The sequence below is a fragment of the Clytia hemisphaerica genome, unplaced genomic scaffold (assembly GCF_902728285.1).
Source record: "Clytia hemisphaerica strain Z4C2 unplaced genomic scaffold, Clytia hemisphaerica genome assembly, whole genome shotgun sequence".
Taxonomy (NCBI): domain Eukaryota; kingdom Metazoa; phylum Cnidaria; class Hydrozoa; order Leptothecata; family Clytiidae; genus Clytia; species Clytia hemisphaerica.
Window position 1 is genome coordinate 431,871 of NW_027103644.1, and position 22,682 is coordinate 454,552.

The 22,682-nt window shown below is 35.5% G+C and overlaps 1 protein-coding gene across 4 annotated transcripts; it reads right to left on the minus strand.

The window, feature by feature from the left end:
• Positions 1-1,583: 1,583 nt before the first annotated feature.
• Positions 1,584-14,188, minus strand: LOC136802885 (uncharacterized). Of its 4 annotated transcripts, XM_067059640.1 has the most exons (5): positions 13,246-14,188; positions 11,237-11,501; positions 5,328-5,461; positions 3,431-3,702; positions 1,584-3,073 (listed from the first exon to the last, which is right to left on the minus strand). In XM_067059640.1, exons 1-2 carry the CDS (start codon positions 14,171-14,173, stop codon positions 11,341-11,343), a joined length of 1,089 nt encoding a protein of 362 aa, XP_066915741.1. In that variant the 5' UTR covers positions 14,174-14,188; the 3' UTR covers positions 1,584-3,073; positions 3,431-3,702; positions 5,328-5,461; positions 11,237-11,340. The 4 variants fall into 4 exon arrangements, with proteins under 4 accessions (XP_066915741.1, XP_066915742.1, XP_066915745.1 ...); XM_067059641.1 differs by lacking the exon at positions 5,328-5,461; XM_067059644.1 differs by lacking the exons at positions 11,237-11,501; positions 13,246-14,188 and adding an exon at positions 6,666-6,695.
• Positions 14,189-22,682: the final 8,494 nt, after the last annotated feature.

The window sequence follows — 22,682 nt, forward strand, 5'->3', positions numbered from 1 at the left end:
TTTGCGCACAGATTTAGGCACAGAAAACGGACTTGCTGCTGCTATTCAATGTACACTTCATAATACCATTGGTGCACATAGGTATGGTACATCAGTATCCAATCAAAGGATAGAAAGTTGGTGGTCATCCCTTAGAAAGTCCTACAGTGGATGGGTGATTGACTTCTTCAAAGAAAAATTGATGACGGCACTTTGTGACTGGGAGTAAGTTATACGAGGAAGTTTGTTGGTTTTCGTTTCCCCCTTAATTCAAAAAGATCTTGACCACATTGTAAAGAATTGGAACACACATCGCATAAGGTCATCTGGAGAGAACGTTATTGGTGGTGTACCTAACGAATTATACAACATTCCAAATTCTTTCGGTTATGTAGAATGTGGTCAGGTGACAAGAGAGCATGATTTAAATCGGATTGACCAAATAGATGAAATATTTGATAGCTTTCAACTCAAAAACTCAATGGACGATGACATAAAGGATTATTGTGAGCACGTGGTAGCTTCTAGGAACATTCCATGGCCACCGAGTAATTGGACGAATGCTGAATTTTTATTTGACGCTATCATAGCTTGCTCTTAAGGGCTTTTATTTTATGAATCATCTTTATAGTATAGTATATATACTTTATAAAAATTTCTCGTGAAACAAAAGTTAATGGTTTAGCACTTCAAAACTCATCAAATTGTCCACCCCCTGAATTGTCCTAGTTACAGCAAACACTGTAATCTGTTATTTCTAAATTTGCGCTATTTAATCTTATGAATTAGTGAAAAGTCGTCTTATGTCACCGACCTGGGACAAAAATTTGAGCCACATTTTTGACGACGGATAGGATATAGCAGTTTAATTATTTGAGTTTTTTTCGAAATCTGGCGGCAAATTTTGTACAATCCGGCACATGTATAAAAACCACGTGGAACGCTCTAGGCCACGCAACTTTTGTAGGAAATGACGGCTTCTAATCCTAAATAGGAGATTCTTTTCTAGCCCGTCTAGCTTATATTAGCGAGTTTATGTATCTACGCTTTTGAGGACGGCAACGGTCTTGCAGTGCTGATTTACCGTAGTCCTCAAACCGATCAGGATCTAGAAAGATGAAAAACTAACCGTCTCCGCCGTCAAAAAACAGCCATACGTGAGAAAAATACCCTGAAATTTCATCCTCATCGAAAAAATACACTGAACTCTCATCCCCACTGGGAAAAGCATGAAAATTTTGGGAATCCCCACTGGATTTCTGAGCTGTAAGTAATAGAATTCAAAATACCCATCCATTAAAAGCAAGGGAATTTCCATCCCCATTGGTATTTGGCTCTTTCATTTTATCCCCACTGGCTAAAAAGTTCTCACCGGGTCACTGAGACAGGGGTGTTCAGAAAGACAAAGTTGGTGAAACAGCGACCCTTAGAGAGCGGATTTTAGAAAGACTTCCCATCCTTAGAAAACAATTTTAGAATTTCCTTGGTTTCATACCCTTAGAGAGACTTGGACAGATCAGTAAAGGTCAGTTTCCACAAAACTCCCAACTAAATACAATAGTAGTCATATCACCTAATAAAAAAATGCAAACGTCTCTTTTTTTTTAAACTCACGGGTAAACTATATCAAAAATAAAACAAAATAGTAAATGGCATATGGACTATAAACATATTTTACAAGTTTTCTTTTAAAAAGCCGTCAAACGACAAAGTTATCATCGATAGCATCTGGCGAAGCAAAACAATATTTACAAATAAAAACTCATGTCTAATGTGCACTAAAATATAAAATACATACAAATATGACAGTATCAACAATCTTAGCCAAAATATATGTCAAAAAAATTCAAAATATCTGCTTTCACCTCTTTCCCCGACATCAATGTTTGTCAAGGAGCTAGTTTGTGCAGCGAGTTAGGTTTGTTGCATTGATACTTTCAATAGAGGTCTTGCGCATTTCGCTAAGATACGTAATTTCCGCCATTATGGAGTCAAACGTTCGATTTCGTAGAGGCGATCCCTTATGCAAATCGAACGTTTGACTCCATAATGGCGGAAATTACGTAACTTAGCGAAATGTGCAAGACCTAGCACTATTACTCGATTGGGATGCGAGACGATTTCTATCAAATGTATTCTGTTTGGGATACGTTTTTGCACCTTGACATTCAAATTAAAAAGGGGAAACTATAAAAGAAACCCAAAAAGAAGAATACATTTAGAAACTTTTGACCAAAGGATCTTAAAATTCACCGATAGAAACTAAAGATATTCCACCTTAGAAAATTTTCCCAACCTTTTCTAGGCAAAATTTCTTCTCCAAGTTTTGGCGCAGCCAGTACATATCGAATTCCTAAAGTTGTCAAAAAGCTTACGGAGTTGGATACAGGATAAAATCGAAAGTGTATCCCAATCGGGTAATAGTGCCTGGAAAGGTTCAAAAAATCAAATCGGTGAAAAATAAATTTTTGACAAAAACAAATCTGAAAAAAGAAACTTAACAACGTTTGAAGAATAAAATGTTAGCTTCAGTATAAATTAAAAAAAACCTCATAACTACTTGACCTGGTTTGGATAAAAGATTTTGGTGAGCAGCATAAGCGTTAGAAACCAATCAACGTGTACGAATACGCAGGAATACGTACAAATTTTGTAAACAATGTAAAAACTAAAATGTAATGTGTAAATACTAAATGTAAATACTGATCAAAAGAGACAATGATGTGAGCAACAATACAAAAATAACACGAGGTTTCGTAGGTGTAATATCAAAAGAATATAATTGACTTTAAAATGAAGCATGCAAAACAGCGAAAATAACGTGTTCAACTCCTGCCAAAACCATGCATTTTCACGTGGCTGAAAGCTTCACAAAAGCTTTGAAACATATCTTCGACTGTTTGAAAGTGAAGCGGGATGATTAAAATCGAAGCACAAGTTGAGGCTTCTGGTAAGCATGCGCAATCCTTACCATTGTTCCGTTTCGCACACGGGGGTTTAAATTTCAAAATCAATTGTGGAATTCCAGAGGGGAGGATTGATTCAGCACCAGTAACAAACTGGAGAAGAGATCCTAGCTTGAAAGGTGGATTCTCTAAAAAACAAAAGAAATTTAAACTATTTTTAATGTACATTACTGGGCAATATAATACAATATAAATTAAAATGCAAGTTATCAAATACCTTTAAGAAAATTTTCCAGGTCACTCCTTTTAATTGAAATTTTCAAAAGTCCCCTCTTTTTAAAAGTTTCAAACCCTTTTTAAGGGGGGGGGGGTGCGTGCCCAATATGATTTTAACACACCCAGTGTTTTCAAAAACATTAGGTTAAAAAATTGATTCTTTTGTAATAAGCCGTTCGTCAGATCGATAAATGTACATTCTTAGAATGTAAAAGAATGTAGCTCAATTAAAGCTAAAAAAAGAATCTTTAAAAAATTCAAAACCTTACCAGAATGGAAGCTCAACTCGCACATCTCGAGAAAGATACGATAGCACGAAAGCTGAAGCTGTTTGACATTCGATCCGTCTTCAGCAAAATCAACACGTAAGCGTTCAATGAACATTTCATACGACCAAAGCAGCATATCTGAATGGCAAAATATAATTCTGAAAACATCCGGATTTGAACGGATTGGTTCGAGCAACTGAAAAACTTGCAATCCTTGCATTAAGCTTTCAATGAATGGGATGTATGGTTCCATCTTCTTTAGCAAAATGGTTCTAAAAGAGAAGACACAAATCAAATTAAAAGTAGTTTCCAACAAGTTTGTCTCAATATAATAAATTTAAATCAAATTATTTAAATATCTACCATTTTGTTGCTTTTTCTGAGCCAACCAATCAATCTGAGTTGAATTTTTCTTTTTTAATTTTCACCAATCGGGTGAAATTCCAAAGGGGTTTAAAATATTGACAAAGGCACACAAACTGACACAAAGGAAGGCTAGTTTTGAGAAAATTCTGAAAATTAAGATCTCATGACACACACAAGCAATGAATGTTTTGAAAAAAGCCAAAGCCCTAGTGTTTTTATTTTATTTTTGAATTAATAAAGAGCAATCAAGGCATCATTGACATCATTAAACTGTACCGACTTCAGAATTCGGCACCGATCGGTTTAGCACTAATGGTCGTAATCGCAGAAGCTTTCCTACAATATCATGAACAAAACGCACTTCAAGCAGCCAACGCACACGACCCTCCTGTTGCACCTAAATCCTTCGTTCGTTACGTCGACGATAGCCATGCCCGTTTCCAAACCGTCCATCAAGCTGAAAAGTTCCAAGAAATTCTCAACCAAAAAAATGAACACACCCAATACACTATGGAAACCGAGGATACAACAAAAAGTTTGAACTTTCTAGACGTGAACGTTCGAAATAACAATGGCCGTTATGAATTGAAAATCCACCTTAAAAATGCGATCACTAACGTGCAAGTTAAACCTAATTCAGCTCATGACCCAAAGGTGTTGAAGAGTATATTCTCTGGATTTCTTAACCGTGCGTACAGAATTTGTGATGACTGATTTCGTCAGGAAGAAATTGATTTCTTAATAAATAACTTTGTCGAGAACGGTTATGATCGTAACACTTTAACCCGTATCGCAAACGATTACGACAGAGCCAGAAACCAGACAACCGACAATCGAAATGATCCAGAGCAACTACCAATCGTTAAATTACCTTGGATACCTGGTCTGAGCCCAAAACTGAGGAAATCCTTCCGAAATGCTGGGTACAGAACAGTGTTCAAGAGTGGTTCAAATCTAAAAACTTTGCTAACTTCTAAGAACAAAAGCCGACTACCACCTAACAGTCACCCTGGTGTGTATATGATAGAATGCGAATGTGGTAAAAGATATGTTGGCGAGACCGGGTTAAAGATATCCACACGTGTCAGCCAACACAAAAAGAACGTTGAAGATGAAAAATGGGACATTTCGGGTATAACTAACCATGCTAAAGACTGTACCCAAGGACTTAATTGGAACTGAAGAGAACAAATTTGATAGAAAAGTGCGAGAAGCATTGGAAATCCAATTCCGTCAGACGGCGCCACATAGTGACCATGGTCTTAATTTAGACGATGGTCAGTATGTGACATCTAGGTTTTGGAAGCCAATGCTCTCGCACATTAGGGAGAAGACACTACGTTGACTTTTTTTTGACGTCAAAAAAGTCAAGGTAGCGCCTTCAACCGTTTGTATTGTTTAGACCTGACGAAGACCTGCACCAAGCAGGTCGAAATATTGTTTACACGAAAAATATATACAGAATGACCATCAAAATGTTATTTAAATCATTAAATTATATTTTCCAAAGGAATAAAAGACCTGTTCCAACCTTAGCAAAGCTTCTTTATCTTGAAGAGTAATACTTCTCGGGAGGGCCCTGTATCCAATTGCTTGAAAAACTGCATAACCATCATCACATACCACTGCTTCCTTTAATAATTCTATTGTACTTGCTTGATATACCTGTAAGAAAGTTCAGAGTTGTTAATCTAGCGACTGAAATCATCAAAACTACCTTAAAAGTGAGTTAATTTGCGTGGACCTTTTTCGCGAATCGAAATTTTTTCACGAAATTTTTCACGAAATTATTCACGTCCCGGACTTATTTTTGCAAATTGACCTATTCTAAAATCTTTGAGTTGATTTTTTTTTGCGAAATGAGTCTTAAATATTAAATTTAGTGACTTCGAATTCGGAATTATATTCAGAAGATAGGTAGTATAGTTGTTCGTCTGCAAATTTTCAATTTTTCAAGATTAAAGTTTGTCCAAAGAGGGAAGTACATACTTAACTTGATTAGCGAGTAGGAAAAAAAGATATAAAAGGATGAAATGGGGAAAATACAATGTCATTTAATTGCGTTTCAATTTTCGCAAGATTTTATTTGTACGATTGGAAATTTACAAAACTTCCACGTGGACTTACTTTTTCGAATCAACCTATTACCTCAGTCAACCTATTATGGTATAGTTTGGAAAGGGCCACTAACCCCTCTTAGTCTAGAGCAACCCCCCCCCTACTGGTACTGCCTTTCAAAATTTGATGCAACCCCCCCCCCTCCAACTTTCAATGTAATATTCACCAACCACCACCCATTAGTAATTCAAATTATAGCATATTCACTTGCATTTGAGTCTATTCTCAGAATTCCCTTGAAAAAAATTGTTTGAAGTAGATTGTCATGGTGTCCTCCAGGTTTTCAGGTCCCCCCATCTGGGGCCCAAAACCCCCATTTGGTCTCCTCCCCCACCTGCCCTTTTTCCGGGATCCCCCCCATTAGAAGAAAATATTTGCGTCCAACCGATTCACTATATTTTGAATAATAACTTAAACAAAAATAACAATTTCCTGCAGTGAACACACAAATGGATGAAATATAGACACATTTTTAATCATCTATTGAAATATTATACCTAGTTTTTGCTCTTTCTCCCCCCAACTTCTTATAAAATTTCCTGAAAGCCCCCATCAAGGTTAAAACATTCACCCCCCTCCTTGAACCAATACGTTCAAATCCGGATGTTTTCAGAATTATATTTTGCCATTTAGATATACAGCTTTGGTCGTATGAAATGTTCATTGAATGCTTACGTGTTGATTTTGCTGAAGACGGATCGATGTCAAACAGTTTCAGAAATTTTAATAATTAGCTGCATCAAATAAATACCTTGCTATACATAACTCCTAACTGGGATTCACGATCAGCTTACGTGTTGATTTTGCTGAGACGGATCGATGTCAAACAGTTTTCAGAAATTTTAATAATTAGCTGCAGCAAATAAATACCTGCTATACATAACTCCTAACTGGGATTCACGATCCAATTCAAACAGGTAGAACTTTGAACATTTTTTCTCAACTCCACCAACAATGTAGTCAAACAACCATGGTGCTAAAAAGGTTGGTGCTGGGCCATGGTTACAACAATTGAAGAAGCGAACAAGTGACCAATGGATTTAACTTTACCGTCCACACTAGAGTGACTACTGGTCAGCAGTGGTTCCATAGCATTTATCCACACCACAAAAGTATTCTTGTTTCACCTCTTTTAGGGCCTCTAAATAATGAAATAAAACAGAATAGCTAAGAACAAAATGATCATTTTTAAAGAAGACACCCTGTTGAATTATTACTCTTAGTTTCCCAATAAACCCAAATAAAAACCCAAAAATGAGGTAAATTTAGGCTTAAACCAGGCTTTTTGAGCAAAATAAGGAACCTTCTCTTTGACAGCTGAAAATATTCTTAAAAAATAAAAACGGGGGGGGGGGTCCTAATAAGGTCCGAGGGTTGGAAATTTTTTGATAACGTTTATTTTGGAACTAAGAGTATATTGACTTCAGTAGAATAATCATTGTGTTTTTCTGCTGGAGTAAATAATTATCCAACAGGGCGTCATTTAAAAATGGTCTAGACGGGAAATTTTTAAAAGAGAAACCAAACCTGTCTCAAATAGACCTTTCCGATAAAACTGTGGCCATATGAGAAGTAGACAAAATAGTAACTGTTGCAGGAGGGGTCAACATTTATAATACCAACCCATAGCCCAAAAACCTGACTTTGACATTTGAGCTAAGTTAACACCACTACCCAAAAATTGGTATCAATACCAATTTGAAAATCACAATTTTCAAAAAAAAGGGGGAACCACCCTGACACCACCCCTTAATTTGGTATCCATACCATACCAACATGACTTTTTGGATTTGAACAAAATACCAATCAGACAAATTTGATTTTGTAACATTTAAGGGGACCCTGGCCCCCATTATGGCATTATCTGCACAAACACGGTACCAAAAACTAACAATTTTAAATGCTAGCTAAATACATCTAAACATGCTATATAGACTTTTTCCTGAAAATGTCATATGCTAAATAGACTGAAAACAAACCCAATGGAGAAGTTTTATTATTAGTACCATAATTTTAGCTAAATCAATCTGAATCAATATGATCTGAATAATTGATTTGCAAAATATTTACTTACTTACTTAAGTAATTATTAGTACCATAATTTTTGGAACAGAATAGAATCGATCATTACCAAATGATATCACAGAAAAAATGTTTTTGCTTCAGGCTTGATCAAAATTAAATTTGAAAATATTGAAAAAAAGTCCAAATAAACAAATTTCTATGTCATTTTAGTTAAACATTATACGCAAAAGCTAAAACCATCCAATTGAAACCTGTTTAAAACTGATATGCACTTCAGACTGATTTGATAAAATTTTCGTGATATTTTCTAGCTAAGGACAAAAAATAGGAAAGTTTATATGCTGTCCTTTTGATATGGATACCAACTTTTGGGACCATATTATTTTTGGTATCAATACCAACTGAACTTTTCAAAACTTTTAAAGGAAAAAGACACCACCACCCGCCGGCTATGGGTCTGGTATCTGATGTTCACCCCCCAACTTTGCTAGGAGAGTACCGTTGTTAATCGGCATTACTATAATAAGCCAGGGTAACTTTCATCACCTCCAGACCACAATATTTTCTGGTCCCCAATTTATTAAGGCCAGAAGTTATATCATAACTTGTTGTTATTCTAGCTTGTAAAATGTACAAATCACAGACCAGACTGCTAATTGGTGATCGATGAAAGTTACCTAGCTCATTTTATGAAACTAATTGAACCTGATTGACGGTAGCCATCCCAATCTGAAACGACTTGCCTATGTCTCATTGGCTGCGATCCTTAGCAATATTTGTCAACTTTTTAATAGGGCTGGCTGCAGCATTATTGGAAAGGTCTATAAGTACCTACCCACCCAGAATACTACTACTAAAATTCTCATATGTACCTGTGTAAAACTCTCTGCTGACACCGCCACCTTCATCCCTACCAACTTCTCCAGCAAATTTGATACATAATTTTGCAGCTATTCTGTCCCTCCAAGGTTTTTTGAAATGATTATGAAAGTCTTTGAAACAGCTTCCTCTGAATACAATTAAGTTTATACTTTCATTATCCTTAACTTCAATGCTATTGATGTGGTTTGTACTATTTCACGTACCTCTTCTGACTGTAATACTCTTCCTGTTCCTTGAGTCTCTTCTCTGGGTTCTGTTTGCATTTGTTCCATCATTGCTTCCTCGTTATAAGATGTAAATGTTTCTTCATCATCAATTATTATGGGCATGTTTGGGGCATTATTGGCACACTCATCAGCATGTGTTTCTATATCCATTAATGAAAAAGTGTTCTACAAGTAGGACATGGATAATTTTTTTCAGTGAGGTTGTTTTCGCCTCTGCATCAGCATTTATGACACCACATCATCTTTAACTTCAATTCTTTTGGGAAACAATCGTGATATTCTCAATATTCTCATCATCTGAATCTGAAGCCTTGTCTGCAGCGTTGGAATTAAAATAATCATCTATTTTCTTGTCTTCTCTTCTTGTTTTTCAAGATACGTTTTAGGAACATTATCACTCATGAAGTCTACCTCAAGGCATAAGTATAGTTTTACCCTTTCATACGACGGTTCCTTGAGAAATCTTTATACTTTTTGACAGTAAAAGTTTCTTCAGATGATGGTATTTTGTCAACAATTTTTTCGTCAGGATACAAAAGAAGGTAGTCATCACTTCCACAGAAGTATTGGTCTAGAGATGAGTGCTTCTCTATAGCTAGTTTGAAAACAATATCAGCTGAATCTGAACGACTTACGGATAAATTGGCCCAATTCCCTCTTTGTTTTTTGAGGACACCTTTGTCTCTGACCATTAGCCCAACTTTAATGGTCACTTTATCAGTTCTCTCCTTTGTTGATTTTGTTGAAGTAGATTGTTTGGATTGTTTGTTATTGTTCTTTTTTGAAATCAGTTCTGTGCGTTGTTTAGTTTTGGCTGCCTGGAATTGTTTGAGATTGAGAGTTGTGCTACTGGAAGCACTTTCACAGGATTCATCACACTTTCCTTTATTCCCACAATCCATACAATACTTCAACAATCCATGTCCACAAGAACCACAAAAGCGCTTGTCAGGCACCATTGACTGACACTGCTTACACTTCACCTTTCCTGCTTCCGCCATTTTGAAAATTTGGGATAACCTTCCGCTCGCTTCGCTACTGGCTACGGGATTTTTTTGGCTATCCGATTTTTTATTTTGTATTGATTTTTTTATTTTGTAATTAATTTTTTTTATTTTGTATTTGAATTTTTTATTTTGTATTTGATTTTTATTTTGTATTTTAATTTTTATTTTGTATTTTAATTTTTTATTTTGTATTTGAATTTTTTATTTTGAATGTCCCTCCTCGGCCACCGTATAGTATAGTTGTTCGTCTGCAAATTTTCAATTTTTCAAGATTAAAGTTTGTCCAAAGAGGGAAGTACATACTTAACTTGATTAGCGAGTAGGAAAAAAAGATATAAAAGGATGAAATGGGGAAAATACAATGTCATTTAATTGCGTTTCAATTTTCGCAAGATTTTATTTGTACGATTGGAAATTTACAAAACTTCCACGTGGACTTACTTTTTCGAATCAACCTATTACCTCAGTCAACCTATTATGGTATAGTTTGGAAAGGGCCACTAACCCCTCTTAGTCTAGAGCAACCCCCCCCCCTACTGGTACTGCCTTTCAAAATTTGATGCAACCCCCCCCCCTCCAACTTTCAATGTAATATTCACCAACCACCACTCTTTAGTAATTCAAATTATAGCATATTCACTTGCATTTGAGTCTATTCTCAGAATTCCCTTGAAAAAATTGTTTGAAGTAGATTGTCATGGTGTCCTCCAGGTTTTCAGGTCCCCCCATCTGGGGCCCAAAACCCCCATTTGGTCTCCTCCCCCACCTGCCCTTTTTCCGGGATCCCCCCCATTAGAAGAAATATTTGCGTCCAACCGATTCACTATATTTTGAATAATAACTTAAACAAAAATAACAATTTCCTGCAGTGAACACACAAATGGATGAAATATAGACACATTTTTAATCATCTATTGAAATATTATACCTAGTTTTTGCTCTTTCTCCCCCAACTTCTTATAAAATTTCCTGAAAGCCCCCATCAAGGTTAAAACATTCACCCCCCTCCTTGAACCAATACGTTCAAATCCGGATGTTTTCAGAATTATATTTTGCCATTTAGATATACAGCTTTGGTCGTATGAAATGTTCATTGAATGCTTACGTGTTGATTTTGCTGAAGACGGATCGATGTCAAACAGTTTCAGAAATTTTAATAATTAGCTGCATCAAATAAATACCTTGCTATACATAACTCCTAACTGGGATTCACGATCCAATTCAACAGGTAGAACTTTGAACATTTTCTCAACTCCACCAACAATGTAGTCAAACAACCATGGTGCTAAAAAGTTGGTGCTGGGCCATGGTTACAAATTGAAGAAGCGAACAAGTGACCAATGGATTTAACTTTTCCGTCCACAATAGAGTGACTACTGGTCAGCAGTGGTTCCATAGCATTATCCACACCACAAAAGTAGTCTTGTTTCACCTCTTTTAGGGCCTCTAAATAATGAAATAAAACAGAATAGCTAAGAACAAAAATGATCATTGTTTAAAGAAGACACCCTGTTGAATTATTACTCTTAGTTTCCAAATAAACCCAAATAAAAACCCAAAAATGAGGTAAATTTAGGCTTAAACCAGGCTTTTTTGAGCAAAATAAGGAACCTTCTCTTTGACAGCTGAAAATATTCTTAAAAATTAATAAACGGGGGGGGGGTCCTAATAAGGTCCGAGGGTTGGAAAATTTTTGAATAACGTTTATTTGGAACCTAAGAGTATATTGACTTCAGTAGAATAATCATTGTGTTTTTCTGCTGGAGTAAATAATTATCCAACAGGGCGTCATCTTTAAAAATGGTCTAGACGGGAAATTTTAAAAGAGAAACCAAACCTGTCTCAAATAGACCTTTCCGATAAAACTGTGGCCATATTGAGAAGTAGACAAAATAGTAACTGTTGCAGGAGGGGTCAACATTTATAATACCAACCCATAGCCCAAAAACCTGACTTTTGACATTTTGAGCTAAGTTAACACCACTACCCAAAAATTGGTATCAATACCAATTTGAAAATCACAATTTTCAAAAAAAAGGGGGAACCACCCTGACCCACCCCCTTAATTTGGTATCCATACCAACATGACTTTTTGGATTTGACAAAATACCAATCAGACAAATTTGATTTTGTAACATTTAAGGGGACCCGGGCCCCTATTATCCTGCACAAACACGGTACCAAAACTAACAATTTTAAATGCTAGCTAAATACATCTAAACATGCTATATAGACTTTTTCCTGAAAATGTCATATGCTAAATAGACTGAAAACAAACCCAATGGAGAAGTTATTATTAGTACCATAATTTTAGCTAAATCAATCTGAATCAATATGATCTGAATAATTGATTTGCAAAATATTTACTTACTTACTTAAGTAATTATTAGTACCATAATTTTTGGAACAGAATAGAATCGATCATTACCAAATGATATCACAGAAAAATGTTTTTGCTTCAGGCTTGATCAAAATTAAATTTGAAAATATTGAAAAAAAGTCCAAAATAAACAAATTTCTATGTCATTTTAGTTAAACATTATACGCAAAAGCTAAAACCAATCCAATTGAAACCTGTTTAAAACTGATATGCACTTCAGACTGATTTGATAAAATTTTCGTGATATTTTCTAGCTAAGGACAAAAAATAGGAAAGTTTATATGCTGTCCTTTTGATATGGATACCAACTTTTGGGACCATATTATTTTTGGTATCAATACCAACTGAACTTTTCAAACTTTTAAAGGAAAAAGGACACCACCACCCGGCTATGGGTCTGGTATCTGGATGTTCACCCCCCAACTTTTGCTAGGAGAGTACCGTTGTTAATCGGCATTACTATAATAAGCCAGGGTAACTTTCATCACCTCCAGACCACAATATTTTCTGGTCCCCAATTTATTAAGGCCAGAAGTTATATCATAACTTGTTGTTATTCTAGCTTGTAAAATGTACAAATCACAGACCAGACTGCTAATTGGTGATCGATGAAAGTTACCTAGCTCATTTTATGAAACTAATTGAACCTGATTGACGGTAGCCATCCCAATCTGAAACGACTTGCCTATGTCTCATTGGCTGCGATCCTTAGCAATATTTGTCAACTTTTTAATAGGGCTGCAGCATTATTGGAAAGGTCTATAAGTACCTACCCACCCAGAATACTACTACTAAAATTCTCATATGTACCTGTGTAAAACTCTCTGCTGACACCGCCACCTTCATCCCTACCAACTTCTCCAGCAAATTTGATACATAATTTTGCAGCTATTCTGTCCCTCCAAGGTTTTTTGAAATGATTATGAAAGTCTTTGAAACAGCTTCCTCTGAATACAATTAAGTTTATACTTTCATTATCCTTAACTTCAATGCTATTGATGGTGGTTTGTACTATTTCACGTACCTCTTCTGACTGTAATACTCTTCCTGTTCCTTGAGTCTCTTCTCTGGGTTCTGTTTGCATTTGTTCCATCATTGCTTCCTCGTTATAAGATGTAAATGTTTCTTCATCATCAATTATTATGGGCATGTTTGGGGCATTATTGGCACACTCATCAGCATGTGTTTCTATATCCATTAATGAAAAGAGTGTTCTACAAGTAGGACATGGATAATTTTTTTCAGTGAGGTTTGTTTTCGCCTCTGCATCAGCATTTATGACAACCACATCATCTTTAACTTCAATTCTTTTGGGAACAATCGTGATATTCTCAATATTCTCATCATCTGAATCTGAAGCCTTGTCTGCAGCGTTGGAATTAAAATAATCATCTATTTTCTTGTCTTCTTGTTTTTCAAGATACGTTTTAGGAACATTATCACTCATGAAGTCTACCTCAAGGCATAAGTATAGTTTTACCCTTTCATACGACGGTTCCTTGAGAAATTCTTTATACTTTTTGACAGTAAAAGTTTCTTCAGATGATGGTATTTTGTCAACAATTTTTTCGTCAGGATACAAAAGAAGGTAGTCATCACTTCCACAGAAGTATTGGTCTAGAGATGAGTGCTTCTCTATAGCTAGTTTGAAAACAATATCAGCTGAATCTGAACGACTTACGGATAAATTGGCCCAATTCCCTCTTTGTTTTTTGAGGACACCTTTGTCTCTGACCATTAGCCCAACTTTAATGGTCACTTATCAGTTCTCTCCTTGTTGATTTTGTTGAAGTAGATTGTTTGGATTGTTTGTTATTGTTCTTTTTTGAAATCAGTTCTGTGCGTTGTTTAGTTTTGGCTGCCTGGAATTGTTTGAGATTGAGAGTTGTGCTACTGGAAGCACTTTCACAGGATTCATCACACTTTCCTTTATTCCCACAATCCATACAATACTTCAACAATCCATGTCCACAAGAACCACAAAAGCGCTTGTCAGGCACCATTGACTGACACTGCTTACACTTCACCTTTCCTGCTTCCGCCATTTTGAAAATTTGGGATAACCTTCCGCTCGCTTCGCTACTGGCTACGGGATTTTTTGGCTATCCGATTTTTTATTTTGTATTTGATTTTTTTATTTTGTAATTAATTTTTTTTATTTTGTATTTGAATTTTTTATTTTGTATTTGATTTTTTATTTTGTATTTTAATTTTTTATTTGTGTATTTTAATTTTTTATTTGTATTTGAATTTTTTATTTTGAATGTCCCTCCTCGGCCACCGTATAGTATAGTTGTTCGTCTGCAAATTTTCAATTTTTCAAGATTAAAGTTTGTCCAAAGAGGGAAGTACATACTTAACTTGATTAGCGAGTAGGAAAAAAAGATATAAAAGGATGAAATGGGGAAAATACAATGTCATTTAATTGCGTTTCAATTTTCGCAAGATTTTATTTGTACGATTGGAAATTTACAAAACTTCCACGTGGACTTACTTTTTCGAATCAACCTATTACCTCAGTCAACCTATTATGGTATAGTTTGGAAAGGGCCACTAACCCCTCTTAGTCTAGAGCAACCCCCCCCCCTACTGGTACTGCCTTTCAAAATTTGATGCAACCCCCCCCCCCTCCAACTTTCAATGTAATATTCACCAACCACCACTCTTTAGTAATTCAAATTATAGCATATTCACTTGCATTTGAGTCTATTCTCAGAATTCCCTTGAAAAAAATTGTTTGAAGTAGATTGTCATGGTGTCCTCCAGGTTTTCAGGTCCCCCCATCTGGGGCCCAAAACCCCCATTTGGTCTCCTCCCCCACCTGCCCTTTTTCCGGGATCCCCCCATTAGAAGAAAATATTTGCGTCCAACCGATTCACTATATTTTGAATAATAACTTAAACAAAAATAACAATTTCCTGCAGTGAACACACAAATGGATGAAATATAGACACATTTTTAATCATCTATTGAAATATTATACCTAGTTTTTGCTCTTTCTCCCCCCAACTTCTTATAAAATTTCCTGAAAGCCCCCATCAAGGTTAAAACATTCACCCCCCTCCTTGAACCAATACGTTCAAATCCGGATGTTTTCAGAATTATATTTTGCCATTTAGATATACAGCTTTGGTCGTATGAAATGTTCATTGAATGCTTACGTGTTGATTTTGCTGAAGACGGATCGATGTCAAACAGTTTCAGAAATTTTAATAATTAGCTGCATCAAATAAATACCTTGCTATACATAACTCCTAACTGGGATTCACGATCCAATTCAACAGGTAGAACTTTGAACATTTTCTCAACTCCACCAACAATGTAGTCAAACAACCATGGTGCTAAAAAGTTTGGTGCTGGGCCATGGTTACAAATTGAAGAAGCGAACAAGTGACCAATGGATTTAACTTTTCCGTCCACAATAGAGTGACTACTGGTCAGCAGTGGTTCCATAGCATTATCCACACCACAAAAGTAGTCTTGTTTCACCTCTTTTAGGGCCTCTAAATAATGAAATAAAACAGAATAGCTAAGAACAAAAATGATCATTGTTTAAAGAAGACACCCTGTTGAATTATTACTCTTAGTTTCCAAATAAACCCAAATAAAAACCCAAAATGAGGTAAATTTAGGCTTAAACCAGGCTTTTTGAGCAAAATAAGGAACCTTCTCTTTGACAGCTGAAAATATTCTTAAAAATTAATAAACGGGGGGGGGGGGGTCCTAATAAGGTCCGAGGGTTGGAAAATTTTTGAATAACGTTTATTTGGAACCTAAGAGTATATTGACTTCAGTAGAATAATCATTGTGTTTTTCTGCTGGAGTAAATAATTATCCAACAGGGCGTCATCTTTAAAAATGGTCTAGACGGGAAATTTTAAAAGAGAAACCAAACCTGTCTCAAATAGACCTTTCCGATAAAACTGTGGCCATATTGAGAAGTAGACAAAATAGTAACTGTTGCAGGAGGGGTCAACATTTATAATACCAACCCATAGCCCAAAAACCTGACTTTTGACATTTTGAGCTAAGTTAACACCACTACCCAAAAATTGGTATCAATACCAATTTGAAAATCACAATTTTCAAAAAAAAGGGGGAACCACCCTGACCCACCCCCTTAATTTGTATCCATACCAACATGACTTTTTGGATTTGACAAAATACCAATCAGACAAATTTGATTTTGTAACATTTAAGGGGACCCGGGCCCCTATTATCCTGCACAAACACGGTACCAAAACTAACAATTTTAAATGCTAGCTAAATACATCTAAACATGCTATATAGACTTTTTCCTGAAAATGTCATATGCTAAATAGACTGAAAACAAACCCAATGGAGAAGTTATTATTAGTACCATAATTTTAGCTAAATCAATCTGAATCAATATGATCTGAATAATTGATTTGCAAAATATTTACTTACTTACTTAAGTAATTATTAGTACCATAATTTTTGGAACAGAATAGAATCGATCATTACCAAATGATATCACAGAAAAAATGTTTTTGCTTCAGGCTTGATCAAAATTAAATTTGAAAATATTGAAAAAAAGTCCAAAATAAACAAATTTCTATGTCATTTTAGTTAAACATTATACGCAAAAGCTAAAACCAATCCAATTGAAACCTGTTTAAAACTGATATGCACTTCAGACTGATTTGATAAAATTTTCGTGATATTTTCTAGCTAAGGACAAAAAATAGGAAAGTTTATATGCTGTCCTTTTGATATGGATACCAACTTTTGGGACCATATTATTTTTGGTATCAATACCAACTGAACTTTTCAAACTTTTAAAGGAAAAAGGACACCACCACCCGGCTATGGGTCTGGTATCTGGATGTTCACCCCCCAACTTTTGCTAGGAGAGTACCGTTGTTAATCGGCATTACTATAATAAGCCAGGGTAACTTTCATCACCTCCAGACCACAATATTTTCTGGTCCCCAATTTATTAAGGCCAGAAGTTATATCATAACTTGTTGTTATTCTAGCTTGTAAAATGTACAAATCACAGACCAGACTGCTAATTGGTGATCGATGAAAGTTACCTAGCTCATTTTATGAAACTAATTGAACCTGATTGACGGTAGCCATCCCAATCTGAAACGACTTGCCTATGTCTCATTGGCTGCGATCCTTAGCAATATTTGTCAACTTTTTAATAGGGCTGCAGCATTATTGGAAAGGTCTATAAGTACCTACCCACCCAGAATACTACTACTAAAATTCTCATATGTACCTGTGTAAAACTCTCTGCTGACACCGCCACCTTCATCCCTACCAACTTCTCCAGCAAATTTGATACATAATTTGCAGCTATTCTGTCCCTCCAAGGTTTTTTGAAATGATTATGAAAGTCTTTGAAACAGCTTCCTCTGAATACAATTAAGTTTATACTTTCATTATCCTTAACTTCAATGCTATTGATGGTGGTTTGTACTATTTCACGTACCTCTTCTGACTGTAATACTCTTCCTGTTCCTTGAGTCTCTTCTCTGGGTTCTGTTTGCATTTGTTCCATCATTGCTTCCTCGTTATAAGATGTAAATGTTTCTTCATCATCAATTATTATGGGCATGTTTGGGGCATTATTGGCACACTCATCAGCATGTGTTTCTATATCCATTAATGAAAAGAGTGTTCTACAAGTAGGACATGGATAATTTTTTTCAGTGAGGTTTGTTTTCGCCTCTGCATCAGCATTTATGACAACCACATCATCTTTAACTTCAATTCTTTTGGGAACAATCGTGATATTCTCAATATTCTCATCATCTGAATCTGAAGCCTTGTCTGCAGCGTTGGAATTAAAATAATCATCTATTTTCTTGTCTTCTTGTTTTTCAAGATACGTTTTAGGAACATTATCACTCATGAAGTCTACCTCAAGGCATAAGTATAGTTTTACCCTTTCATACGACGGTTCCTTGAGAAATTCTTTATACTTTTTGACAGTAAAAGTTTCTTCAGATGATGGTATTTTGTCAACAATTTTTTCGTCAGGATACAAAAGAAGGTAGTCATCACTTCCACAGAAGTATTGGTCTAGAGATGAGTGCTTCTCTATAGCTAGTTTGAAACAATATCAGCTGAATCTGAACGACTTACGGATAAATTGGCCCAATTCCCTCTTTGTTTTTTGAGGACACCTTTGTCTCTGACCATTAGCCCAACTTTAATGGTCACTTTATCAGTTCTCTCCTTTGTTGATTTTGTTGAAGTAGATTGTTTGGATTGTTTGTTATTGTTCTTTTTTGAAATCAGTTCTGTGCGTTGTTTAGTTTTGGCTGCCTGGAATTGTTTGAGATTGAGAGTTGTGCTACTGGAAGCACTTTCACAGGATCATCACACTTTCCTTTATTCCACAATCCATACAATACTTCAACAATCCATGTCCACAAGAACCACAAAAGCGCTTGTCAGGCACCATTGACTGACACTGCTTACACTTCACCTTTCCTGCTTCCGCCATTTTGAAAATTTGGGATAACCTTCCGCTCGCTTCGCTACTGGCTACGGGATTTTTTGGCTATCCGATTTTTTATTTTGTATTTGATTTTTTTATTTTGTAATTAATTTTTTTTATTTTGTATTTGAATTTTTTATTTTGTATTTGATTTTTTATTTTGTATTTTAATTTTTTATTTTGTATTTTAATTTTTTATTTTGTATTTGAATTTTTTATTTTGAATGTCCCTCCTCGGCCACCGTAGATTTGGGATGCTAAGGCAAGGGGTTTAAAAATGCTGAGCTGATAATTTTTAGGCATAGTTATTTTTGAAAATTCAATACTCTACTAGGAACGACTAGGAAAAGTTACACTTAGTACAGGGGGTTATTATAAATTTTAGGAGCTTGCTATTTTTTCGAGCGAAGCGAGAGGTTAAAAAGGAGCGCAGGCGAATTTTTTTCACTGTTCAAACTGTTTGCGAAGCATTTTCATTATTTTGCGATGTTGTTTAGAAGAAAATGCGAAAGTATCTTCAATGCATTTCTCAAGACTTGAAGTAAGAAATTATAAACAACAAAGAATAGTGAAGTTTTGAAGTAGCTACGATGACGGATCGATATGTGATCGATGGGTTACTTAACGATCCGGATAGGAGATCGATAGAGGATCGATACTCAAGATTTTTTTAAGCTTATGATTAGTTATCGATTATTTATCGATCTATCATCGATCTTTTATCGATCTTATATCGACCCTATCGACTCATACTCGATTTACGATCAATAACAAATCGATTAACGATCGATGACGAATCGATTTACGATCGATGACGAATCGGTATACTCGATTCACGTGCGTTTGGTTTGGGAACGCGAAACACGAACACGAACTAACCATGTCTAAACTTTGCAATATATCTCCAGAACTAACAGATTCTTTGAAATTCTGTAAAAAGGTCCAAGTTCCTGAATAGTTTTACTATGTTCTGTGAAAAAATCATAACCATCAGTGAAATACTCGTTCATCTATTTAAGATTGAAGACAAAAATTTGCGAAGAAAAATAAACCTTGAGCACAAAAAATGCTTTTTTAAACACTTTTTCTCACCGAAAAACAAATAACATTGAAGAAGCCTAAACTAATTACTAATTAAAGTAAATGAGATAAGATAAGATAAAACCTTAAAATCAACCAGAATTTACAACCTTTCGTCCAAAGCAAAAGACGTGCTTTTCTCGCTGCCATCTTGTTTTAGAATGAGAATTCCAGAGAATTCCATTCGCAGTCGAGTACTATTGCAAATTAGGAGAAATGCGGGTATTTCGCTTAAATAGGATGAATTATCCTAAATAAGATAAAATCGATAGCTTAGTTAGGAGAAATAGAAGAAAAAGTTGATTTTCTGAACAAATTCAGAGATCCGCGTCTTTATTACTCTCTAAATCAATTGTGCTCATACAGAAGATCATTTTAAACCAAAAGTTAGCTTCTTATCAGCGCGGAGCGAAAAAATATAAGCATTTATCCTATTTTGGATAAAATGTACTAAATAAGAGAAATAGTATTTTTGTTTACTCTCTTTCCCGTAATAAAAAAGATGAAGAATTAAAAAGGTTGAGTGGACGAAAAGTGTCGACAGCGTTCAATCGTGTTTGTTACAATTACTGTTTAATACATCTTAATTTCTATATCTTCAAAACAACTACGCATGCGTACTACTTAAAAGTTGAATAACTTCTGAACGCACGCTGACTGGTGGATCAGACTTCACAAGCATACTATGCTGGCTCCAAATTTCTTAAATTTATGCAAAACTTGACGCGGATCTCTGAATTTGTTCAGAAAATCAACTTTTTCTTCTATTTCTCCTAACTAAGCTATCGATTTTATCTTATTTAGGATAATTCATCCTATTTAAGCGAAATACCCGCATTTCTCCTAATTTGCAATAGTACTCGACTGATTCGGTTCCAGTTCCCACGGTCTTTGTTTCATCCAATCAGATCGCGCGATTTCACTTTCGCTTTCTCTAGTCCAATAAGACTGCGGGATTTGAGTCATGTGACATCTCTATTGAAAAACCCGAGCGGAATAAAATAGAAATAACAGGGGGTCACACTATTGGCTACAGGAACTGAAAGCAAACAATTAAGGCCAATATTTTTGGTTTTTCTGAAAGACAAAAGGTATAGGAAGCTTTACTGAAGGAGGGATAAGGCTGGGACTATCTTTTTAAAAGATATGGACAAAAAAAGGCACTTTTTTGGGTGATAATTAAGATTTTACTTAGAAACTTTAATTCTCTTACCCCCGTCTCGGGCCCCCCTGATATGAGCAAGGGAACCATGTTGGCCACCCCTACTGAAAATTTCAGATCAAAACAAACAAGGAATTAATTCCTGTAACTCGATGAAAATTAGAAAAAGCTGGTTTTTGACTGTTTCTGATCCTAACAGATCCTAAAGTGCTATTTTTTGGTAAAAGCTATGCACTTTTTGTTTGGATTTCTAGAAAGCTTACTCATTCATTGTCAATATATTTTTTATTTGAAAGTAATCTTCTCATGGAATAAAAAGATATAGTCAAATCTTGTTGGGTCATTTTTCAAAAAAAATTTGCCAAAATCGATTTTTGCATTTCGCCATTTTACCCTACAGAAACGCACGTGGATTGAAATACTAGCTCGATAATGGATCAACGAAGGATCGATACTCAAGACTTTTTAATGGCTGAATCTTCCATCGATCTCCTATCCGGATCGTTAAGTAATCCATCGATCACATATCGATCCGTCATCGAGCCGTTCCGATGATCGATCCTATCGAGCGCGGACGTCTGGAGCAATAGATAAATGAGTGACTAAAGTTGTGAGTTTATAAACCAATAAATAAGCGAATGAAGAAAGTTTTGAAATAAGCGACTTGATAAAGCAATAGATAAACGAATGAATAAGGTAGCGAAGTGGCAAGTTGACCAAGCAATAGGGGGCCATTGACTTTCGATTTTCGAATTTTTTAACAGCATTTGGCTGTTAAGGCTCTGACCCCTATTTTCTTGGAAAGTTGATCTTCAAATTAGTTTTCAAGGTTGGCTTGGCTCAAATCTTTTCATTTATGACTCAAATATTAGGCAATTTCTCATAGTTTTTGAAAATGTTAATTTCATTAAAAAGTGCCAGGTTATTTTTTCTAACTCTTCATACAAAAATTACAGGAAACACATATTTGGACTTTGTACCATATGCTGCACGCAAGCACTGAAGCTAAAGTTCTGCAAAAGCGGGACAACAATCAGTTTTTTGAAGTTTGCAAAAAAACGCCACATATAAGATTTTTCAAATGTTTGTAATTTATCGATGTTGATGGCTTGAAAAGCCAAAAGTGGCCAAAAATGTTTGCTTGCCAATCTTGTCAATTTGCCAAACTTAAAATTATAAGTTGGTGGGTTTCATGAGCTTTCCTATATAGACCTTTTTTCAAAGAGGCCACCCCCTGTTGAATAATTATGTAGTCCAGCAGAAAAACAATGATAAAACCATGCATAATTATTACAATATGCATGATACAGTAATTATGCATGGCTCTATCATTGTTTTTATGGCTGGACTACATAATTATTCAACAGGACGTCCTCTTTGAAAAAAGGTCTATTAAATTACGGTATATATTGTTTATATATTGTTTGTTATTTCTGTTATGTTTTCTGAAGCCGACTGAGTGTGGGCCCTTTAACACGTGGAAAGTCACTATGCCAGTCACAAGTCTTGGACTACGGGTTGTGTTTTGTG